Source organism: Bos indicus x Bos taurus, chromosome 5 (genome assembly GCF_003369695.1).
Source record: "Bos indicus x Bos taurus breed Angus x Brahman F1 hybrid chromosome 5, Bos_hybrid_MaternalHap_v2.0, whole genome shotgun sequence".
NCBI lineage: Eukaryota > Metazoa > Chordata > Mammalia > Artiodactyla > Bovidae > Bos > Bos indicus x Bos taurus.
Genome location: NC_040080.1, coordinates 71,685,786 through 71,711,740, shown reverse-complemented (window position 1 = coordinate 71,711,740; position 25,955 = coordinate 71,685,786). Strand labels below are relative to the sequence as shown.

The 25,955-nt window shown below is 40.0% G+C and overlaps 1 protein-coding gene across 1 annotated transcript in view; it reads right to left on the bottom strand.

The window, feature by feature from the left end:
* LEMD3 (LEM domain containing 3) overlaps nt 1-13,767 on the bottom strand; it is a 73,598-nt gene extending 59,831 nt beyond the window's left edge. The window contains exon 1 of the mRNA XM_027542449.1: nt 12,202-13,767. Within this exon, the coding sequence (XP_027398250.1) occupies nt 12,202-13,729 (1,528 nt within the window). The 5' untranslated portion in view covers nt 13,730-13,767. The remainder of the gene's footprint in view (nt 1-12,201) is intronic.
* Nucleotides 13,768-25,955: the final 12,188 nt, after the last annotated feature.

The following is a 25,955-nucleotide window of genomic DNA, read 5'->3' as shown; positions in this document are numbered from 1 at the left end:
ACATGTCATAGTGCTGAACACAAGCTGCTTAAACTACTATTGTTGGGAAATTCTAACTTATGACATGAAAAATAGCAGGAGAGGGTGGGACAGATTAAGAAAGTAGTGTGGACATATACAGACTGCCATGTGTAAAATCGATGGCTAGCAGGAAGCTGCTATATAACACAGGAAGCCCAGCCTGGCACTCTGTGACGATCTCAAGGGGTGGGATGAGGGCTCAAAATCTTTCTTGAGATACAGACATACACGCACAGAGTTATGACTGATTCGCGTTGTTATATGGAGGAAACCAATACAACACTGTAAAGCAATTATCCTCCAATTAAAAAAATAAAAGGTAACATAGTTATACATCACTTCTAATTTCTAGAAAGCATTTCCACAAACATCACATCGGTGCCCTACAAAAGTCATGGCTGTAAGTAAAGTTGATTTTACTATCCCCTCATTTGACAGATGCAAAAATCAACGCCCAGAGGTTACGAGTGACTTACCTGCCCCAATAAAGTTATTACGTGAGAAAAGATACATTAAGAAAATCTACTGCTTCCCAGTGGCTAAGATTGTGGACTCTTAAGTCAGATCATGGGTTCAAATGCTGGCTTGAAAACTTAGTTGGTGGTGGGATCTTAACACAAGGCAAATCTAACCATTTTCCCTCTGTATTTCAATTTCCCCATGGAGATAAATATTAATAGCTCCCTTCATGTAAATTAAGATAAACTGCTTGAATACAGAAAGTTCTTAGTAAACACTTTTATCATGTAAGGCTTTACAATCCAAATGAAGGGAGATTTAAAGATGACATTTAAAAAAAACAAAACTTTTGTTGTAAGAATACTTCTAGAACATCTTGAACCACAGTCGTAAACGCTTCAAGTTGGTAACATTTTCATTTTGGATAAATTCATTCTTCTTATCTCTTTTTTACTTTTAACATTTTTTTATTTTTAATTGGAAGATAATCACTTTACGACATTGTTTCCACCGCATAATAAAACGTGAACCAGCCCTAACTATACACATATCCCCTCCTTGATCCTCCCTTCCACTCCCCCAATCCCACCCCTCCAGGTCATCAGAGTACCAGGCCTAGCTCCCTGTGCTATTCAGCAACTTCTTACAAGCTATACACTTTATTACTTCTAAAGTCCTGTAAGAAATGAAACTATTTCTTTTGTGGTAAACTTTATCACAGGGAGTATTCAAATTTGCAGAAAATAAGTTTTAAAGTCATCTTTTCCAAGTTACAATATACAAATCTGAAACAATGATGCACTAGGTAGTACATAAATTTAGGAGAAGATACTGCAAGGGGAGAGGAGGAAGGTGGTGTGTTGGGAAAATGGATCACTCCTACAGTTCTACAAAACATATACTCATCCTCTAGAATCACATCTGTTCAGTTCAGTTCAGTTCAGTCACTCAGTCGTGTCCGACTCTTTGCGACCCCATGAACTGCAGCACACCAGGCCTCCCTGTCCATCACCAACTCCCGAGTTCACTCAGACTCACATCCATCGAGTCAGTGATGCCATCCAGCCATCTCATCCTCTGTCGTCCCCTTCTCCTCCTGCCCCCAATCCCTCCCAGTATCAGAGTCTTTTCCAATGGGTCAACTCTTCGCATGAGGTGGCCAAAGTACTGGAGTTTCAGCTTTAGCATCATTCCTTCCAAAGAACACCCAGGACTGATCTCCTTTAGAATGGACTGGTTGGAGGTGCCCAATAAATAATTTATGAGTGAGTAAATGGATGATTGACTAGGAGAAACAATGTTTCTTCAAGTGAACTAATTCAAGAAAGCAAGCATTTGTGATACCTTAATAGGTATGGCTCATAATGTAAAGCGTCTGTCTACCATGTGGGAGACCTGGGTTTGGTCCCGGGGTCGGGAAGATCCCCGGGAGAAGGAAATGGCAGCCCACTCCAGTACTATTGCCTGGAAAACCCCATGGACAGATGAGCCTGGTAGGCTACAGTCCATGGGGTCGCAAAGAGTCGGACACGACTGAGCGACTCCACTTCCACTTTAATAGGTATCCTTAATCTAGGAAGTCATTACTAAGGCTGAGCAAGGTTCTAAGCCACACCCCAGGTACTAGAAGAAACAGATAGCCTATAAATTTCCCTCTGCCAATTAATTTCAATTACTTTCTTTATATGTAAATTTTAAAAATTATACCTAGGTGAATTCCTACAGAGCAAAAGTTTCCTTTGTAAGTACAAAGTGCTTTTTGGAATAGCCACAATTAGCAAATTCCTTTTGTACATATATACATGTAAAAGAGGTCTCAAACTGCAAAATAAAATTGATGTTCCATGTGTTAAAATGCGCATTGCCCCTAAAGGATTTTTTCCCCATTCATGTATATTCAAGACAGGGAAGCAATTTTGTTGGTACATTCTTCATCACTTGTCACTAACTTGCAAAGTTTTACACCCAAGCCTTATTTCTAAATATTAACTTGCCATTTGATATCAATACAGCTATAAAAATGAATGCATAAGTCACTGTGCAAAAACATTCTAAGCAAAAAACTATGGACACAGAGCAGTAACTCTGCTATCAAGACAAAACAATTGGCGTAACTTTGAACTCTATGTGTGTGCTCAGTCACTCAGTCATGTCCAAGTCCTTGAGACCCCATGGATTGTGGCCCACCAGGCTCCTCTGTCCATGGGATTTTCCAGGCAAGAATACTGGAGTGGGTTGCCATTTCCTCTATCTGAACCCAGAGATGGAACTTGCTCTGCTGCATCTCCTGTATTGGCAGGGTGGTTCTTTACCACTGAGCCACCTGGGAAGCCTCCTTAAAATCTATACCTCTAAAAAAAAAAAAAAAAAAAAAAAATCTATACCTCTAGAATAAAGAAAAACAATTAAGACCTTGTAAAAGTAATAATGATGGTTTCTATAAGATAGACTTGTTACTTTATTTTCAGATATTTCTACCTGTTGGTATAAATTTTTATAATCCTTTTAAAAAGGTAATTCCTTAGAAATGTATTTTCAAAAGAATAAGATAAAACATGTAAAACCTAACCATAAAAATGTTCGATAAAAACTAAAACCTAAACACTTCCCCCTTAAAAACTACTTTTCAGAGTGACGTTAATGAAGAATATTAACTAGATCAAGTTTTGTTTTGTTTTTTAAACTACCACTTGTGAGATTCAGGTTAAAACATACATTCTTAAAACAGCAAAATCCAAATACACTGCTACCAGTTCACTTTAAAATCTGTTAAAAATAAATTCTGAGTATGAAAGTCAAAGTCTAAAGCTATGAGACAATAACTGTTTTAATAATTTATACAATTAGTATGGGCTTGGTTCCCAAATTAAATAGTTGCAATTCTGCATGTATACTTAATACAGGATAAGAATAAAGATACACGATTAGTAATATAGTTTTCATAAAGAAGCTACTATTACTTGCCTACCAAATATTTTAAAGATTACTTCAGTTTTAAACTCTTATAAACTAGATAAATATCTCTTTGCACTGATGTTATAACCTCTTTGGTCAAAGGTTCCTTTCACTTAAATAAAACACTTCTCAGCAAGAAGTTATTTTAAGACTTCATAACTCTACTGAGAAATAATGAAAATATCTAATTTTTTAAAAATCCCGGAAATTCTAGAATGCTTCATTCTCACTGAAATAAATTATAAGCATAGGAAAATACATACAAAGCTCTTTTAAAAGGTGCAAATGAGAGAACAAATGTATTATACTTAAAAGATTTTTACATCTTGAAAATGAACAATGGAAAACTTAAGTTTTAAAGTGGTAATACAAATCAGAGGACCACTTTCCCCACCACTTTTGAAACTAGGTCAATCTTTCAAGAATTAGAAATAGTATCATATACTTATGGTTTTATATATTATGTAACTTGTATTATATTGCAGCAGACTGCCCTCCTTATACATCAGTGAATTGATTAATCTAAAATCTAAGGAAGGATAAATGGTTCCACACCATTCCTAAATGTCAAGTGAGTAAAAATTTGTAATTTCTTGTCCTAATGAAGTTTCACAGATTACCCTTGGCACTCTAGGATTTCATGTATTAAGCTGCTTCACCTATCCACATCTTTGATAATTGTCTAGATAAAAACAATAGTAGAGGACATATACAGAGCCTTTATGTACTTACACACATTAAAAGGCAATCTAGCAGAGTGGTTAAGGGCCACTATCTGGATCTAAACACTGCCTCTGCACTCATGACGCCAGGCAAATTACGTAACTTCTGTGTCTCAGTTTCCCTATCGACAAAATCAGATAAATACCTGCATCATGAAGATTACATAACAATTATAATTGTTTAGGTTCAGTGCCTGGCACAAAGTGCTACATTAAGGATTAGCTATTATTATTACTATGTGTCATGTACTGAGCCAAGTACTTTACAGGCATTATTTCATTTAATTCTCACAACTCTATTTTACAGGTGAGAAAATTGAGGTTTAAAGTGGTTCAGCAACTTGCTTTCAATAAAAAAGCTACCAAGAGGAAAGGCCCAAATTCAAACCCAGGTTTCTTTCTTAATGATCCAAGCCCTGATATTTATGCCAGTGTTTCAAACTAGACTCCATGAATATATTCATAGGGAATTTACAAGTTTTCTGATGATTTGTATTTTAAATTATGCTAGAGATAATTTTCAGATAAAAGACATTTTATACAGTAGATTTTAATTTCTCAAATCATCAAACTGAGGTATACAAACCGCTGGTTTTCCCATGAATGTTCTTGGAAGTTTAAGAATTTTTTTCTTACAAAGTGGTCAACTTTTAAAAACTTCAAGCTCACTCAGCTTTCATTCTTCAAGACTGAGAGCAACAAATAATTTTCAAAATTCTTTATACCTATTTTATTACAGATACAAAGTTTTAGATATTTTGGCTAGTCAAACTGCTCGAAAAAGTAAAAATATAATTTAAAAAAACTACGGTACCCTTTGTAGCACTTGATTTTGTCTTGAAAAAGAAAAACCCATATTAAAAAAAAAGAAACAAATATTAAAAAGTTATCTATTCCTTTAATAAACAGCACTTTACTTTCACATTATGTACCACTCTCTCATCTTTATTCCAATTGTGTAACTACAATAGCCTACTGGTTATTTCCACTTGAATAACTCAAAAAATAAGCTTCAAATAAACTAATTTTCTCTATGCCACCTTTCCCCCCCAAAATCCCTTTTCAGCATCTCTAATCCCCATCAAGACTGTATATTGTCACCCTGCTTATTTAACTTATATGCAGAGTACATCATGAGAAACGCTGGGCTGGAAGAAGCACAAGCTGGAATCAAGATTGCTGGGAGAAATACCAATAACCTCAGATATGCAGATGACATCACCCTTATGGTAGAAAGTGAAGAGGAACTCAAAAGTCTCTTAATGAAAGTGAAAGTGGAGAGTGAAAAAGTTGGCTTAAAGCTCAACATTCAGAAAACGAAGATCATGGCATCTGGTCCTATCACTTCATGGCAAATAGATGGGGAAACAGTGGCTAACTTTATTTTGGGGGGCTCCAAAATCACTGCAGATGGTGAGTGCAGCCATGAAATTAAGACACTTACTCCTTGGAAGGAAAGTTATGACCAACCTAGACAGCATATTCAAAAGCAGAGACATTACTTTGCTAACAAAGGTCTGTCTAGTCAAGGCTATGGTTTTTCCAGTGGTCATGTATGGATGTGAGAGTTGGACTGTGACGGAAGATGAGTGCCGAAGAATTGATGCTTTTGAACTGTGGTGTTGGAGAAGACTCTTGAGAGTTCCTTGGACTGCAAGGAGATCCAACCAGTCCATTCTAAAGGAGATCAGTCCTGGGTGATCTTTGGAAGGACTCATGCTAAAGCTGAAACTCCAATACCTTGGCCACCTCGTGTGAAGAGTTGACTCATTGGAAAAGACCCTGATGCCAGGAGGGATTGGGGGCAGGAGGAGAAGGGGATGACAGAGGATGAGATGGCTGGATGGCATCAGCAACTCGATGCACATGAGTTTGAGTGAACTCCGGGAGTTGGTGATAGACAGGGAGGCCTGGCGTGCTGCAATTCATGGGGTTGCAAAGTCGGACGCGACTGAGCAACTGAACTGAACTAAATCCCCGTCAATGGTATTACTGTTCTTTCAGTCATCCAGGCTCATGACCCTGTGGTCAAGCGAGAGAGGAGGAATTCAAACACAGAACTGAGTGAAAAGCCTGTACCAGTGTACTCAATTCCTCCTGTAGAAACATTATCTCAAGGAGCTGTAATCTATGTGGCACAGTGGGCATACACAATTATAAACGCTGAAATAAATGATATGAAGAATGGGAAAGATCTTATTTGAGCAGCAAATGATGAGCCAAACTCCAGGATAAGGAGGATAAGGAGTCAAGAGTAGACAGAGGTGAGAAATTAGAAAGTTCCAGTTTTCCAGAAAGTAAAGTGTGGTAAGAGGGACTATTAGGAAATGAAGTAAGAAAAAGCAGGAATACTTAGATCATGAACAGTTTAGCCAAGGAGTTTAGATTTCATCTAATGAGTAAGGGAAAGCCACTGAGTAATTTTAAGCATGAATGAAATATTACATTTTTTTTTAGAAATAATCCTCTGGCACTGAAAAGTTGACTGGAAAAGCTACAGTCCAGAAGCATAGACAACTATTAGGAAACTGCTAGAACAGTTCAGGCAAGACAGTGGGGAATGAGGAGAAAGAGACTGATTCAAAACACAGGTAGGAGGTAGAACTTCAGGATTTGGTAACAAGTTAGACGGTGATTTGAGTTTGGAAGCGAGATGGAGGAAAGGAAGGAATGGAGGCAAATTTAAGATTTTTAGCTTTAAGTTCTGGGTGGATGGAAATGCACCATGTTATTAAATACAAATGTTAACTAAAACAGGGAACAAAGCAGGAGAAACAAAGTAAAAGAATGAAAGCTGACAAGGACAGATGCTGTTGTTATTTCTGGTACATCCAGAAAAAACTCTCTAATAAATGATTAAGTCAAGAACCCAGAAGAGAGAAATCTAAGGCAAAAAATATAAAATTGGGAGGTATTAGCCAGGAGAAACTAGGCAAACTGCAAAAGAATAAGACCACCAATATTTAAAATATAGGCAGACAAATAAATGAAAAGTAGGAAAGAGTGGTGTTACAGAAGTTTGGGAAGGAGACAGTTTCATGAAAAGTGAATTGTCGATGTATTGAATGTATCAAAGAGGTGAACTTTAAACCTTTTGGATTTGACAACTGAGTAACTGAGGCAAACAGTGAGGTTACAGAGGGAATGGAGGGTAAAGAAAGCTAAACTAGGACTTCTTTGTGGCACAGAGAATGAGAATCAGTCTGCGGACGCAGGGGACACAGGTTCGATCTCTGGTCTGGGAGGATTCCACAAACACAGAGCAATTAAGCCCACGAGATGTAATTACTGAGCCTGTGCGCTGCAACCACTGAAGCCCATACGCCCTAGGAACAGTGCTCCACAAGAGAAGCCACTGCAATGAGCAACCCTGATCGCTGCAACTCGAAGAAGATGCCATAGCAGCAAAGACCTAGCATGGTCAAAAATACATAAATAATTTTTTTTTAAAGTTTACAAATAATAAATGCTGAAGAGGGTGTGAAGCAAAAAAAAAAACTAGATGGAGGCTGAGTGAATGGTAGGGGAGGAAAGAGACATTAATCTTGGCTGAGAAGGAGTAAGAGCTAGAGAACAGGGTTAAATAGCATTTTCAGGATGGCAGAGATTTTAGCATTTTTATAGAATTAGATGGAAAAGGAAACGGCAACCCACTCAGTCTTCTTGCCTGAGAAATCCCAAGGACAGAAAAGCCTAGCGGGCTACAGTTCATGGGGTCGAAAAAGAGATGGACACAATATGGTGACTAAGCAGCAGCAAAGGGTTAGAAAGGGACAAGTGAAGTGTGAGATTTTTAAATTATGGCTTTGTACTTAAGCTTACTATAAGGAAAGTTAACCATGATACAATATTAAGTGAAAAAATAAGCTGAAGAATATGTACAGTATGATGTCACTTCTATGCCTTCAAGTTAGTATCATTACTCTCACGTTAGCAACTATCACTAACTGAAATTATCATTTGTTCACGTCTCCATCTCCCCAACCCCACTAGAATGTAAACTCTATGAGAGGAGAGATTTCATCTGCCTTGTTCTCCACATATCCCTGCAGCTTCAAATATTGTTTGGCACATAACAGGCACTCTACTGTTCAATGAAAATGTCTGTGTGCACACACTCATGTACATATGTATGCATATATTGATATTTACATGCAAAGCATTAAGAAAGTTCTAATTTATTATTTGAATTTATGCCAGGGTTGAGTGTGAGACTAGGGGGTGAGGCATACAATACTGATTCATTTTTTGCTTCATAGATCTCAGTTCAAATTTTCTACGAAAATCATGTCTCTTGTAACTGAAAAACAACTTTTAAATAATGATCGTATGAGCCTAAGAAAGTTAATCTATTCTGCCTTTCTATTTTCTTTTGGTGGGTTGTCATGATCTAATGTGACTTCAAGCTGATCCTTGAGTTGTTTTGGTAAGGCAGTTCAAAATCAGAATCTTAAAACTTAGAGCTAGAAAGAACATAGACATTATCTAAGGCAACCCCCGAATTTTACATATGAGAAAGCAGAGACTCAGAGTAACTTAATTACTAAATCTAGGGTACTGATAAGTTTTTAAAGAAAAGGGCTAATCTACTATATGTTATACATAATTTAAAAGATAAGTAATAAAAGCTCGCTAAAGCTTCCTCTCACATTTAACGTACAATCTTCTGGTAAAATTATTACTCAAAGTAAACTATTTCCATAAGCACACAGGTTGATCAACGAAACCTACAGTTAAGCACTGACTAACCATTATACTGTGACAAAGGATTCAGAATACATAAATATAGGGAGTGAAGTTACTCACCGTTAGGTGTGCACACTAACTGAACTAACAGGCACCTTCTTTCTACCAGTATATACAGTAGGTCAAGTATATAATACATTTAAGGATTCATCACATTTTGACTCAAATTTCTATATCAATATCTATAATATGTATTTCACAGAATTCAATAAAAATTAAATGTTGAATAGGCAAGAAATACTCTAGTAAATATAAAAAAAATGACAACCATTTCTCTTCACATATATACTGTAGTTTACCAGGAATACAACTGCTGTCCAAACTTTTGAATATCACTTTACATTTGTTTACAAACTGTGTCATTTGATCCTCACAACTGTGACATACAGCATAAACTGTTTTTCCCATTTAATATGTAAGAAAACAAGGCTCAGGGTTAACTTGATTAAGGTCATTCTGACAAGTCCTAAGACCTGGATTCTCTGTCTCTTAGCTACTGTTCTTTCCACCCCCCAGGCTACCTTACATTTACCACTTATTAAAGTGCAAACTACTTTATAATTTCCTTCCTTCCACACAGGTGAAAGTGACTGGCAGTTACCTAAGCCCTAGCAATCCTATCCCTTTCTAGTCCATTTAAAATTTTCGTGCCTAAGAAAATATTAGTCATTCATCTTAACAGTGACAAGAAAGATGTGTAAGTCACTTTAGTTGAGAATTGTGCACCTTTCATACAGAAATTCTGTATGAAATCCTACCAAGTATTCAATTATTTTCTTAATTCTAATAAAAGTATCCTCTAATTTAGAAAGCTTTCTATAAATAATACCCAAAGTAGGATGGGCATAATAGTTGAAAAAAAATCTGAAACCAAATCTTAGTCCTGTCACTCACTAGCTGTTTAACTGTGGGTACATTTCTTAGCTTCTTTGAGTCTCACTGTCCTCACCTATAAAGTGAGGATGACACCATCTGCCTCTGTGTTTGCTGGGCAGATTCAGCAATAATACTTGCAAACCCTTTATTTCTTAAAAAAGGGCCAGTTCACAGACCAGACCAGTTCCATTGCAGAAACAAGCATGCAGATAGGTACTGCTCATAGGTAATGTCATTTATGTGAATTTCACTAGTGTAACTTCTAGATACTAGACTTTATTTCTTGTCTATCTCTGTAATATCTGGGGTAGGACTCTATATATATATCCCTCTTGCTTCCAGGGCACCTTAACGTGAGTGCTGGATTTCAGTCCTCTTCTAATCCCTCTATAGTTAAGGACTGTCATAATCTATTATTTGACTATCTTAGAATTGACTATATCCAAACAGAGGCTTACACTATTTTCACTACACTCTTTAAGTCTGCTAACTGCATCTTTTGACTATTTTGAAATAAAACTAATTATTTTGAACTAGGAAGTCAATTTTATAAATACAAACCATGACAGTGAATTCATGTTGAGTGAAAAGGGTAGAAAGTTTCAGGGAGTGGGGTACAAGAGAGAAGGACCTAACATTGAGAACTTACCTATTCAGCAGTACATCTTTCTAAATGTACTGCTGAATCTAACAAAATGTTACATTTTGTAGTATTATGTGTGACGCTGCTGCTGCTGCTGCTAAGTCGCTTCAGTCGTGTCCAACTCTGTGTGACCCCATAGACAGAAGCCCACGAGGCTCCCCTGTCCCTGGGATTCTCCAAGCAAGAACACTGGAGTGGGTTGCCATTTCCTTCTCCAATGCATGAAAGTGAAAACTGAAATTGAAGTCACTCAGTTGTGTCCGACTCTTAGCGCCCCCATGGACTGCAGTCCACCAGGCTCCTCTGTCTATGGGATTTTCCAGCCAAGAGTACTGGAGTGGGTTGCCACTGCCTTCTCCGAAGTATACACGTAGATATCTCTAATTTCTTTAAAGTACATCTAAAGTACATCTTACTAAATTTACATTCTTTTAATCTTCCCAGGCATCATTCTTATCCAGATTAGCATCATTTTACAGATTATGTCAGGGAAGCTCACACTCTAGCTCACTCCCCCTTGCTCAAATCAAGGCCTTTCCTCCTCCTCTTGTAACCTCTGCCCAGAATGCTCTCCTGTCTAATACAAGGCTGTCGTCTTATCCTGCTTCAGGTCTCATTTCACCAAGTTCCCACCATCACCATGTCTAGAGTGGCGGTGTAGTCGCTAAGCTGTGTCGGACTCTTGCGATCCCGAAGACTGTAGCCTGTCAGGCTCCTCTGCCCATGGGATTCTCCAGGCAAGAATACTGGAGTGGGTTGCCACTTCCTTCTCCAGGGGACCTTCCTGACCCAGGAATCGAACCCATGTCTCCTGCATTGCAGGCAGATTATTTACCAACTGAGCTATGAGGGAAGCCCTATATAGTAGAGCCCTGTCTATAGTACAGTACACCAATTACACCATCCTTACATCCTTCATAGAACATAAAGTGATCAGTATTCATCTTCTTCCTGTGTTGAAGGGCAGGGACACCTTGACTTAACCACTGCTGTATCCTGAGTGCTCAATACAGATGATGCTGGCTTAATGAATGAGTGAATGTGACTGCCCACAGCCATTCAGCAAAGCAAAAGGCAGGGCCTGGAGACCAATCCAAATTAAGGTGACTGCAAACCCCTGCACTGCCATTCCACTACTTTTTTCCACTGGTGGAAGTGGAGCTGCTCTGGGCTGGGAAATCAATCAGTTTAGAAGCATGCCTTCTGACTTTCTGCATTCATTCACTTTAAAGAAATTAGAGATACCTACACATATACTTAATCCTACAAAATATAACACTGCAATATTACAAAATATTTAACTACAGTTTCAAGAGATCTTACACTGCCTTTCAGAACAACTCAATTTGAAAAAAACAAAAAAACCCACTGCCTTTATGATTCCTGAACAGTCAAAATAACTTCAAATTTTGAGTAACTGGACTGGTATCTCCACATATGGTTACTACTTAAAGCCCAAAGAAAATTTAAGTCACACATTTTTAATGCTCTCTACTAACAGGCTTGCTTATAATATTTTGTTCTTTTAGAAGATGTTTTGAATTCCCCAATACATCATACAGAAAAATTTTAAAACCAGCCACAGGGTTATCATTCTTATCACGATAACCATATTCTTTCTTAAAGAAAGATAACACGAATGCCCTCAATGTGTTGTGTTGCACTATTAAACCATGTGCTTGCAGGTTGAAGTCACCTCGGGTAAAATGCCCAGTGCGGCTAGAGCCGGCCACTAACAGCATTCCCTTTGTTGCCTTCACCACGGGGTTGAATACTTACTGCCAAGTCCTCCATCCTCGGATACTCCTGTCCCTCTCATGCCTAGGTAAGTCAGTCCCAAAATGAGGAAAAATAGGCACGCAGCAGTTAAGAGAAACATGGACAAATAGTGGGCACTGAAACCCCCCGTTGGGGACACCTCCTCCCGTTTAAATTGTTGGAGAAGTTCCTCCTCGGGTTCGGAAAGCTTCGGTTTGTTGTATGTGTTCTTCAGGTAGGTATGATTGGAGCCTGTATGATTGGAGTGATTGATCCTGAGTGAACTCGAGGCGGCCACCGCCGCGCTGGGAGGGAGGCTGTTGGGAAAAATCCTGGGGGAGTCCACGCCGAAGGCCCCGCCGCCGATATGATTATTGGTTTTAAGAAGGGAGCCTGTGGACGAATCCAGGGTTGAGTCCATGTCCGCGAGTGGCGGCGGCAGGAGAGGGGTTAGTTTCTTAGCGTTAACGCGGTATCTAGGAATGGGGCTGGAGTCCAGCGGATCACACCCTCCTCCCTGCTCCGCCGCCGCCGCCGCCGACTCCTCGAGGTTTCGGCTTCTGTCTAGACTCCCGGCGGCCGCCGCCCTGTCATTCATCGCGATTCCTCCCCCTCCCTGAACTGAGGTCTCCAGCCGGCCGCCGGCCGATTTCGCAGGCAGCGGCGAGAGAGGCTTACTGTGGCCCCGCCTGGGCCGATGCCGAGAAAGGGTGTCGTCCTTCAATACCTGTCTGCTGGAGGCCACGTCGTCGTCCTCCTCTTCCTCCGAGTCCGAATAGTTTTCCCGGCAGCTGTAGGGCAGAAGCCGGCTGCCATTCACGGTCCGGCCGGACCACAGCGGCTCCTCGGCCTCCGGGTCCCTGTCCTCGCCGTCTTCCCCCTCCTGCTCCTCGTCGTCCGCCGCCCCATCTCTCCCCGACGGGCTCTGCAGCTCGGGGGCCGCCGGCCTCCTGGCCCCCCACCACGAGTGGGGCTTCCTCCGCTCGGCCGAGTTGCTGTTAGTCACCTCGCTGGCGGCCAGGGGCGCCGACGGCGGTTTGAGCCCGCGATACTGGAGCGGAGCCCGGTCTTTTCTCCCGCCGCCGCCGCCGGCCTGGTCCCGGGGACTGGCCTCCACGTCCGACTCGTCCGAGCTGAAGCCCAGCAGTACTTTGCTGCCAGCCGTGAGGGTGGCCGAGGCGCCCCCAGGCCCTCCCAAGGGGGTCTCCGGACCCGAAGCCGAAACCCGGCCCAGGCCCCCAGGAGTCCGTAAGAAGGAGAGGTCGCCGGAGACCGGCCGGACCCCCATCCCCACGGCCGCCGCCGCTGGTCCGGCGGCGGCGACCGTGGCGGCTGCCGTGTTATTGTTATTACTGTTCCGCGTCTTGGTGCCGCGGCCCCCGGACCGGTGCTGCTGCTGCTCTTCCTCTCGAAGCTTCTTCAGCTTCTTGAGGTAGACCGGGCGGGTGCTCTCCGTCACTGGGCCAGGAGATAGGCCGTAACGGCGGAGCTGAGAGAAAAGCTCCTCATCCGAGAGCTGCTGAGGCGCCGAAGCCGCTGCCGCCGCCATTTTCTCTCCAGGGTGTTTTACAAGCTCCGCGCTACCGGAAGTGACGCGCCGCCCTAGACCCTGAACTAGACCGGGCTGCGTCGCCCTCCCAGCGCCACGGGCGCCTTGGCCAATGGGAGGCACGGGAGGAGCTCACCTGAGCGGGAAAGGGCCACCTGAGCCGCGCGCGGCTTCAGCGGCCGAAAGTTTTTCTGCGCTTGCATCTCGGGGTGTCTCCTTCTCCGTCTGTTCTCCGCCCTGCCCTTCTCAGCGCCTTTCCCGGGAGTTGCCTCTTGCCAAGCCACACCTTGACCTCTTCTTTCCAGGTTCCTGCCACCGGGCAGTAATAATTGAAGGGAAATCTGCCTTGAAGTTCTTGGCATTAATTTTCTTTTCATCCAGATTCCCGCTGCCAAGGGGAGCCTAGAGACTTAAAGAAATCTTGATGGCAAGGTGATTGGCAAATTTCCCTGAGCCCTGGTGCTCTTTTCACTTTGTCTTTCCGCTTGACTCACCAAAAAAAAAAAAAGTTTCTCTCGCGGCTCATTTTGAGAAGCAGCTCCTCTAATGTTTCAAGGAAAAGATACAGAGTAAACCAGCCCCAATACAGTTTTCTTCAAGAGTAATGCTTATTGATTCCCGAGTTAGTTGTAAGGTATCATCATTTTTTCGCTTTTAAAATCTGATAACCTTGATATAGGTCGTCATTTGGGGAATTGAAAGAGCCAATCACATTATATGACTGAAGAAACAAAAATGTTCCATCTTGCTTATTTTCTTCTTGGAACCTTTCCAACCTATAGTTATTTGTTTATTAGTGATTATTTTTATGCATTTGTCTTCCTATTTATTTATTGTCTTGTGCCTTTAAACTGTAGGTTTTATGAACAGAGGAACCTTGCTTCATTCACCCCATTAGTGCCTGAGAGTAGAAATTCAGTAGATACTTGTCAAACTAATTTAATGCATTGCAAAGCTAAGACAGTGTGAGATGAATATTTTCACATGAGCATAGTGGCAGAAGAGAAGAAACCATACACAGTCAAAAAACGGAATCACTTAAGACCTGGATATCCAACCCTCTCATTTACAGAATAGGAAATGATTCTCAGAGAGATGAGATTTGCCCTGTTTGGTAAAGAACATTTCCCTTTTCCTCTAACCCTGGCAGATTGACACTTCTTGAATACTCAAACCCTAGCACCTGACCTGCCTCTTGAGAAACCTATATGCAGGTCAGGAAGCAGCAGTTAGAACTGGACATGGAACAACAAACTGGTTCCAAATAGGAAAAGGAGGACGTCAAGGCTGTATACTTTCACCCTGCTTATTTAACTTATATGCAGAGTACATCATGAGAAACGCTGGGCTGGAAGAAGCACAAGCTGGAATCAAGATTGCTGGGAGAAATATCAATAACCTCAGATATGCAGATGACACCACCCTTGTGGCAGAAAGTGAAGAGGAACTCAAAAGCCTCTTGATGAAAGTGAAAGAGGAGAGTGAAAAAGTTGGCTTAAAGCTCAACATTCAGAAAACGAAGATCATGGCATCCGGTCCCATCACTTCATGGGAAATAGATGGGGAAACAGTGGAAACAGTGTCAGACTTTATTTTTCTGGGCTCCAAAATCACTGCAGATGGTGAGTGCAGCCATGAAATTAAAAGATGCTTACTCCTTGGAAGGAAAGTTATGACCAACCTAGATAGCATATTCAAAAGCAGAGACATTACTTTGCCAGCAAAGGTCCATCTAGTCCAGGCTATGGTTTTTCCAGTGGTCATGTATGGATGTGAGAATGGTACTGTGAAGAAGGCTGAGCGCCGAAGAATTGATGCTTTTGAAGTGTAGTGTTGGAGAAGACTCTTGAGAGTCCCTTGGACTGCAAGGAGATCCAACCAGTCCATCCTAAAGATCAGTCCTAGGTGTACTTTGGAAGGAATGATGCTAAAGCTGAAACTCCAGTACTTTGGCCATCTCATGCAAAGAGTTGACTCATTGGAAAAGACTCTGATGCTGGGAGGGCTTGGGGGCAGGAGGAGAAGGGGACGACAGAGGATGAGATGGCTGGATGGCATCACTGACTTGATGGACGTGAGTCTGAGTGAACTCCGGGAGTTGGTGATGGGCAGGGAGGCCTGGCATGCTGCGGTTCATGGGGTTGCAAAGAGTTGGACACGGCTGAGAGACTGAACTGAACTGAACTGAGCAGCTATGTGGCAGCATCTACCACAGTATCTGACACACCATGATATCTTCATCAAATGAATTATTTTGCCCTGTTACATTATACACATCTGAACAGGAAAATATTCGTCAAAAGTATACATACTAGTTTTTGACATCCTGAATCCAACAGCAGAATAATACTCAGTAATCTATATTTTTTACTTTTGCCATCTCCTCAAAAATACTCTCACATGGACAGGCACTTCCTAGTCATTCATTAGAGGACTTTAAAATCCATAAATGTTCCTGAATTCTATGACTGTTAAGTACTTTAAAGAGGGTTTGACATAGAAAAGTTTAGCCACTTATAATGATAATGACCCAAAATTTATTACCATAATTGTCTGGGTGGGGAATCAAATGATTACAGACATACTAGACCTATGTCTCACAATAGCAGAGTGGTTAAGCTGTGAGTCTGAAGTTAAGCAAAACTGTATATAGACCGAGTCCTGTCACGAACTTTCAACATTTGTTCCACACCCTACTGGCTCTTCAGGTAGGAATCACAGAAGTCAGCCTCGGATTTTCAGGAATCTTTAAATATTCTCCTATAAGGATTGTCAGACTATATATATATTTCTGCCTGTGGCTTTGGTCAAATTATTTAATCTTTCTGAGTCGTAATTTCTATATTAACAAAAGAGAAATGATAAACCTTCCTCAGAAAGCTATTTTTAGGATTAAATGAAAATATGTCTGCTTAATTCTTAGCACCACACCTAACACAAGGTACACTCATATGTTAGCCAATAATGTACAGCCAAGCATTGTGTGTGTATTTGGTAAGCATGGATTCTGAGACAGAACTCCATGTAACAGCAATTAAAGAAAATACCATCACCAGATGGTCAATATCAAAATCCAATTGATTTTATTCTTTGCAGCCAAAGATGGAGAAGTTCTATACAGTCAGCCAAAACAAGACCAGGAGCTGACTGTAGTTCAGATCATGAATTCCTTATTGCCAAATTAAGACTTAAACTGAAGAAAGTAGGGAAAACCACTAGACCACTCAGGTATGACCTAAATCAAATCCATTATGATTATACAGTGGAAGTGACACATAGTTTCAAGGGATTAGATCTGATAGACAGAGTGCCTAAAGAACTATGGACGGAGGTTCATGACATTATACAGGAGGCAGGGATCAAGACCATCCCCAAGGAAAAGAAATGGCAGAAGGCAAAATGCTTGTCTGAGGAGGCCTCACAAATAGCTGTAAATAAAGAGAAGCAAAAGGCAAAGGAGAAAAGGAAAGGTATACCCATCTGCATGTAGAGTTCCAAAGAATAGCAAGGAGAGATAAGAAAGCCTTCCTTAGCAATCATTGCAAAGAAACAGAGGAAAACAATAAAATGGGAAAGATTAGAGATCTCTTCAAGAAAATTAGAGACACCAAGGGAAAATTTCAAGCAAAGATAGGCACAATAAAGGACAGAAATGGTATGGACCTAATAGAAACAGAAGATATTAAGAAGAGGTGGCAAGCGTACACAGAAAAACTAATCAAAAAAGGTCTTCATGACCCAGATAATCATGATGATGTGATCACCAACCCAGAGCCAGACATCCTGGAATGCCAAGTCAAGTGGGCCTTAGGAAGCATCACTATGAACAAAGCTAGTGCAGGTGATGGAATCCCAGTTGAGCTATTTCAAATCCTGAAAGATGATACTGTGAAAGTGTTGCACTCAATATGCCAGTATATTTGGAAAACTCAGTGGGCACAGGACTGGAAAAGATCAGTGTTCATTCCAATCCCAAAGAAAGGCAATGAGCCAAAGAATGCTCAAACTACCGCACAATTGCACTCATCTCACACACTAGTAAAGTAATGCTTAAAATTCTCTAAGCCAGGCTTCAAGAGTACGTGAACCGTGAACTTCCAGATGTTCAAGCTGGATTTAGAAAAGGCAGAGGAACCAGAGGTCGAATTGCCAGCATCCATTGGATCATCAAAAAAGCAAGAGAGTTCCAGAAAAATGTCTATTTCTGCTTTATTGACTATGCCAAAGCCTTTCACTGTGTGGATCACAATAAACTATGGAAAATTCTGAAAGATATGGGAATACCAGACCACCTGACCTGCCTCTTGAGAAACCTGTATGCAGGTCAGGAAGCAACAGTTAGAACTGGACATGGAACAACAGACTGGTTCCAAATTGGTAAGTATACATCAAGGCTGTATTGTTATTTAACTTACATGCAGAGTACATCATGAGAAAAACTGGGGTGGATGAAGCACAAGCTGGAATCAGGATTGTTGGGAGAAATATCAATAACCTCAGATATGCACACGACACCACACTTATGACAGAAAGCAAAGAAGAACTAAAGAGCCTCTTGATGAAAGTGAAAGAGAAGAGTGAAAAAGCTGGCTTAAAACTCAACATTCTGAAAACTAAGATCATGGCATCTGGTCTCATCACTTCATGGCAAATAGATGGGGAAACAGTGACAGACTTTATTTTGGGGGGCTCCAAAATCACTGCAGGTGGTGACTGCAGCTATGAAATTAAAAGACGCTTGCTCCTTGGAAGAAAAGTTATGACCAACCTAGACAGCATATTAAATAGCAGAAACATTACCTTGCCAACAGAGGTCTGTCTAGTCAAAGCTATGGTTTTTCCAGTAGTCGTGTATGGATGTGAGAATTGGACTGTAAAGAAAGCTGAGCACCGAAGAACTGATGTTTTTGAACTGTTCTGTTGGAGAAGACTGTTGAGAGTCCTTGGACTGCAACGAGATCCAATCAGTCCATCCTCAAGGAGGTCAGTCCTGAATGTTCATTGGAAGGACTGCTGCTGAAGCTGAAACCCGAATACTTTGGCCACCTGATGTGAAGAACGGACTCATTTGAAAAGACCCTGATTCTAGGAAAGATTGAAGGCACAAGGAGAAGGGGACGACAGAGGATGAAATGGTTGGATGGCATCACTGACTCAATGGATGTGAGTTTGAGTGAACTTCGGGAGTTGGCGATGGACAGGTAGGCCTGGCATGCTTCAGTCCATGGGGTTGCAAAGAGTCGGACAGGACTGAGCAACTGAACTGAACTGAATTGAAACACTGCACAGACAGAAATAGAAATGATGAATCTTTGCCCAGGGTGTTAAATAATCACATTTAGTGCTTAAGGAAGACGAAGGAATTTGGCAACCATAGTCCTTAGTCATTTCAGCCCTTGGGGCATAAAGTTTGGAATGATCTAGGAACCAAAGGTCTGGAGTCTCCAAGTTATGTGACATAAGGAAATCTCAGATTCTCAGAACCTCAATTATTTTCTAAAATGTTGATAATATAGTCTATCCTTGGGTACACAAATAATATTTGATAAGTATTTGTTAAGAATAATTAATGAATATTGTATATGAAAATGCTATTCAAATATGTTGTTTGTTTGTTAGGTATTATACCCAGATATTCATAAGAATGAAAACTATGATTGGTATAAACTTTATACTTTACAAAGAGTTTTTATATACATAGTCCCATGGCCTCTACTAGAAACCTTTCCTCCTTCACGATACTGAGGGCATGATTTATTACATGGAACTACTGTGGGTTTATAATTACCCTTTGTTTGAGCAGATCTAAAATTTCTCAGGAGAACCTTCGCTGACTCAGCACTGTCGCTACTCACTTCAACATTCTCCTCATTTACCAATGGTTCTTACTCTTGCTTCCAGATTGGCTAACTTAGCACAGGCTCTAAATTAGCAAACTGCACCCACATACTCTACAGGGAGTGCAGTCTCAAACTCACTCCTGCTCTACAGCTTCCAAAATTTTGACTAAAGGAAAATTTATGAAGTATTACAGAAGAATTGATAATCTATCTCTTCCTCTATATATTTTTAGTAGTTTAATATGTTTTAATATGCCTTAAGCCTGCTTGTCAGAGACCAGTGTAGCTTGAGCCACATTACTAACACCGTACTCCCCCTGGTTCCCAGGAACATACGTTTTGCCGTATTTCTTTTAATAATCATGACATTAGCCTATATTGAAGGACCTTCTGAAGAATGATGACACATTATGTTCAGTGATATTGCTAGGGTTTATTTCCTTAGAGAGTGTCCTTTCTGACCTCAATATTATCAGCAGTTGCAATTTTCCAGACAACTCATTTGTTTCAGTTTTGGATTTTGCTTTATTTATTTATTATTATTATTTTATTGAAATGAAATTCATGGAACATAAAATTGACCATGTAAAAGTATACAATTGGTTGCATTTCATACATTTACAAAGTTGTGCAGCCATCACCTCTACCTAGTTCCAAAAAATTTTCAACACTCCCAAAGGAGACCCCATACCCATTATGGAGGCATTCTCTATTTCTTCCCCTCTTCAGCTCCCTGGCAACCTAATCTTCTTCCTTACTCTATGGATTTAACTCCTCTGGATATTTCATATAAATGGACTCATACAATAATGTGACATTTTGCATCTGACTCTTTTCATTTAGCATTTTGAGATTCAGCAAGAGGTCACATGTATCCAACACTTTGTTTCTTTTTATGGCTGAATAGTATTTCCTAGTATGGATATACCACATTTTGTTTATCTGTCATCCACTGATAGAAATTTTGATTGTCTCTACTTGTTGGTTATTGTGACTACTACTGCCATCAATATTAAGTATCTGCTTGAATACCTCTTTCAGTTATTTTGGGTATGTACCTAAGAATTTCATTTCATATGGTAATTCTGTGTTTCACTTTTTGAGGAATTGGAAAACTACAAATTTGCTTTTCGCCTTGTGTATGGCCACTGTTTGTCTGCTGTTGTTGTTGCTGTTGTTTAGTCAGAGTCATGTCTGACTCTTTTGCAACTCCGTGGACTGAAGCCTGCCAGGCTCCTCTCTCCCTTGGATTTCCCAGGCAAAAATACTGGATTAGATTGCCATTTCCTTCTCCAGGGACTCTTCCTGACCCAGGGATCAAACCCACTTCTCCTCAATTGGCAGGCAGATTATTTACCACCGAGCCAGCAGGGAAGCCTGTTTGTTGGTTTGCTGACTTGCCATTGTTTCCCTCTTTGATATGATAGCTAGGAAGTTCAGACTCAAATTTATGTCCCAACCATAGCAAGTGTTTGACACTGTTTCCACTGTTTCCCCATCTATTTCCCATGAAGTGATGGGACCAGATGCCATGATCTTAGTTTTCTGAATGTTAAGCTTTAAGCCAACTTTTTCACTCTCCTCTTTCACTTTCATCAAGAGGCTTTTTAGTTCCTCTTCACTTTCTGCCATAAGTGTCGTGTCATCTGCATATCTGAGGTTATTTATCAATAATATCTTTGGAAAATTCTTCAAGAGATGGGAATACCAGACCACCTGATCTGCCTCTTGAGAAATTTGAATGCAAGTCAGGAAGCAACAGTTAAAACTGGACATGGAACAACAGACTGGTTCCAAATAGGAAAAGAAGTTCGTCAAGGCTGTATATTGTCACCCTGTTTATTTAACTTATATGCAGAGTACATCATGAGAAATGCTGGACTGGAAGAAACACAAGCTGGAATCAAGATTGCCGGGAGAAATATCAATAACCTCAGATATGCAGATGACACCACCCTTATGGCAGAAAGTGAAGAGGAACTCAAAAGCCTCTTGATGAAAGTGAAAGTGGAGAGTGAAAAAGCTGGCTTAAAGCTCAGCATTCAGAAAACAAAGATCATGGCATCCATTCCCACTACTTCATGGGAAATAGATGGGGAAACAGTGGAAACAGTGTCAGACTTTATTTTTCTGGGCTCCAAAATCACTGCAGATGGTGACTACAGCCATGAAATTAAAAGATGCTTACTCCTTGGAAGGAAAGTTATGACCAACCTAGATAGCATATTCAAAAGCAGAGACATTACTTTGCCAACAAAGGTTCGTCTAGTCAAGGCTATGGTTTTTCCTGTGGTCATATATGGATGTGAGAGTTGGACTGTGAAGAAGGCTGAGTGCCGAAGAATTGATGCTTTTGAAGTGTAGTGTTGGAGAAGACTCTTGAGAGTCCCTTGGACTGCAAGGAGATCCAACCAGTCCATTCTGAAGGAGATTGGTCCTGGGATTTCTTTGGAAGGAATGATGCTAAAGCTGAAACTCCAGTACTTTGGCCACCTCATGCAAAGAGTTGACTCATTGGAAAAGACTCTGATGCTGGGAGGGATTGGGGGCAGGAGGAGAAGGGGACGACAGAGGATGAGATGGCTGGATGGCATCACTGACTCGATGGACGTGAGTCTGAGTGAACTCCGGGAGTTGGTGATGGACAGGGAGGCCTGGCGTGCTGCGATTCATGGGGTCACAAAGAGTTGGACACGACTGAGCGACTGATCTGATCTGATCTGATCTGATCATACAATTCCTTGGACAATCCAAAGGGTAGAGTCTATTAGTTTTCATCTTTTACGAATAAAAAAACTGACATTAGAAAAGTTTCTTGACTCAAGTCTAAAGAGCCAGACAGAGAACTGAAACCCATGGCCTCAGAATCCAAATTTCATGTTCTTTCCAGTACAGCACACAACCTCTTGAATACTTTTCTTAAATCATACAGTAATATGTGTGGAAATAAACTTAGTTCCCACTTTCCTCACCCATCCTAAAGAGAAAGGAGTATGTAATGAGGTGAGGAAGAGGACAAAAGCTTTTACAGTTAACCTATTCCTTAGTTTAATTGCTACCTGCAACAATTGGAAAGAAAACTCAGAAATAAAAAAAGCTTATTATTTCATTTAACTTCTTAGCAGATCAAAGAAGTAACACAATATTATAATGATGTTATCACTTAACTTCTCTTAAAGTGCCTCAAGGATGTCTTTGACTTACAAAGTTCCTAATGTTTTTCTTTTTAATTGATCAATTTTATTCAACTCTAACAGTGCTTCTAAGGAAGAAGCCAGAATAAACCGGCTGAAAATACAACATGGTATTGAGAAATGTTAGATAAAATTCTTATCCTATGTTATTGTGAGAATTAGCCAAGAAAGTTTCATAGAAAGAGCATCTGTTTTAATTTGCTGTATATAACTCAAACAGGTGATGAATGCTCATACAACTCAAGTAAACAACATACATATGATTGATAATTATAATCTACCCTGTGCAAGAAGGTGAATTGCTAAATCATGTACAAGGAGTCATAGAGAGTGTTTCATATTAATATGCGATAGACATAGGTCTCAACGTGAGGAGATTTGAGGTCTATTCCAGTTCTGCAGTTAATTAATTGTAGTAATATTCTATATTTTCATATTATCTCATAATCAAGACAGCCTTTTCATGATCTCATTTGATCTTTTTGCCAACACTAACAGGCAAGCATTATTATCCTGTTTCTATGGATGCGAAAACTAAGGCTCAAGAAAGTTTGATAATTTGTGCTTAATGAGAGTTTACTAGCTGATATCCAAAATCATTCCTAGATTGTCTCACCCTGAGTTCACTGTTTTTTCCAGTGCACCACAATGCCTCACATGAGAAGATTGTACTTCACAGAGGAAATCATTCAACCGTTTTTCATTTAGTTTGTTCATCTGTAAAATGAAGTAAGAATACTTGACCATTAAGATCTCTTACAAGTTCCAAACTTTCTGAAAGTACTTTCATATAGTACTTCTTCTTGTGCATTTACGTTAGACTTATTCATATACTTGGTTTATTTCTCCCTCTGTGTTCTTTGAGATAAGGATCTGTGTCTGAATGAAATTTCCATCCTTCCAAGGGCCTGGCTTATTAAGTGATACCACATGTCACAAAATAGTATTAGAAAGACTATGAGGTGGCACACAAAGAAGAAATACATTAGATATAAGACTCCTATAGAATTAGCTAGAACTAGGAGAGAAGTGTGAATCTACAAATTCAGCATGAAGTTTAAGAAATACACCTACAAAGAGGCTCGTGACCCAGGCTACTCTAGAGATTTGGTTTCCTTAAGCAGCAAAAGGCATCTTAACACCAAGGTTTTCTGCCTCATGTCATATAAACAATGGTGTAAAGAGATCTGAATAGCTCAGTTTATGATTATCCAATTTTTCTACTAAATCGTTACTTTGTGTTATATTGATTGTGATACAAGAACTTGATTGGAGACAGGCACAGAAAATCATCAAGTCTGTATTTTATAATACTTTCAAACTTTTGGTTATGTATCCTTTGATATTTCTTATCCATTCTTTCCAGAAGTTTAAGCCTGGACAGAGTGGGTAGCAGAGGGAGAAGACCACTTTTGATTTCTGTCAATGGGATGGAAAGCTTTGTCTCCCATCACTCATGACAGAAACTTGCTCCTGGCTTCTGCTTGCCTCTAAATAAGAACATTTCTGCCCACCCGAACAAGAGGAATGTTTCTGAATGGTGTGTGTTCTTTCATTGTGCGTTTGGCCCCTGAAGAACAGGTCCACAGCGATGTTCACTGGGCTCCCCTCTCTGCTGTCAGGCTTGAAACTTCTGTCCAGATAAAGTTGGGGCATCAGGCTCACTTCATTCTTCCCTCCTTTCTCAGTGACCAGTGTCCTTCATTGCCTGATATACAATGTCTTGAAACTGTTTCAGTTTATTTTCAGTTGTTTCAGGTCAGAGGATAAATCTAATCTTTGTTACTCCATTTTGAAGAGAAGGAGAACTCCTCGTACATGGGGTTTAACATACTAATCTCTCTATATTTCTTACATGTTTGAAATTCTCCAAAATAAAAAGAATATTTTAAAAAGGTAAAGACCTCATGCGTGGTAGTAAGAAGGTTTTTGAAGGAAAACAGTGTTGTATAATGGGAATTTTATTTAATTGTATTATACATAAAGATGGAAAGATTATCTCCTTTAGCCTCCCAAGAATTTTTCATTAAAGTATACATAACTAATTTTTTTGTTTTCATATACAAAAAGAATTATATTGTGAACATCTCTGCCCATATTACCTCCTTCAAATACCCATTTTGCTGTCTGAATTTGGTATTTAGCATTCTCATGCATCTTCCCTTTCTTCTTGCTCTTTTCTCTGTCTCTGTCTTTCTCTATATACATATAATATATATACAATATATATATCATAATATCTATAAAGTATGTTTAAGCTATTTTAAAATTTTATATATGTATAAAATATGTTTTCTTCTGAACCTACATTTTTATTGAGGTATAGTTGATTTACAATGTTATGTTAATTTCTGCTGTTCAGAAAAATGATTCAGTTATACATATATATATATATATATTGTTTTTCATTATGATTTATCACAGGGTATTGAATATAGTTCCCTGTGCTATGCAGTAAGACCTTGTTTATCCATTCTGTATATAAAAGTTGCATCTACTAACCCCAAATTCCCATCTGTCCCTCTCCCGCCTCTCCTTCCCCCTGGCAACCACAAGTCGGTCCCCCATGTCTGTGAGTCTGTTTCCGTTGCGTAGATGGTTTCGTTTGTGTCATATTTTAAATTCCACATATAAGAGATATCATCTGGTCTTTCTCTTTCTGACTTACTTCACTTAGTATGATAATTTCCAAGTCCATCTAGGTAGCTGCAAATGGCATTTCATTCTTTTTTATGACTAAGTAGTATTCCATTCCATAAATGTACCACAGCTTCTCTGTCTATTCATCTGTCCACGAACATTTAGGTTGCTTCCATGTCTTAGTTATTGTCAATAATGCTGCTATGAACATAGGGGTGCATGTATCTTTTTGAATTATAGTTTTGTCCGGATACATGCCCAGGAGTGAGACTGCAGGATCATATGTCAACTCTAGTTTCAGTTTTTTGAGGAATCTCCATGCTGTTTGCCATAGTGGCTGCATCAACTTATATTCCCACCAGCAGTGTTCGAGGGTTCCCTTTTCTCCACACTGTCTCCAGCATTTGCTATTTCTAGACTTTTTAACGATGGCCATTTGAGATGGTGTGAGGTGTTACCTCATTGCTGTTTTAATTTGCATTTCTCTAATAAGTATAAGAAATTTATTATTTCTCAAATTACTTCTCTAATAATTAGCAAAGTTAAGTATCT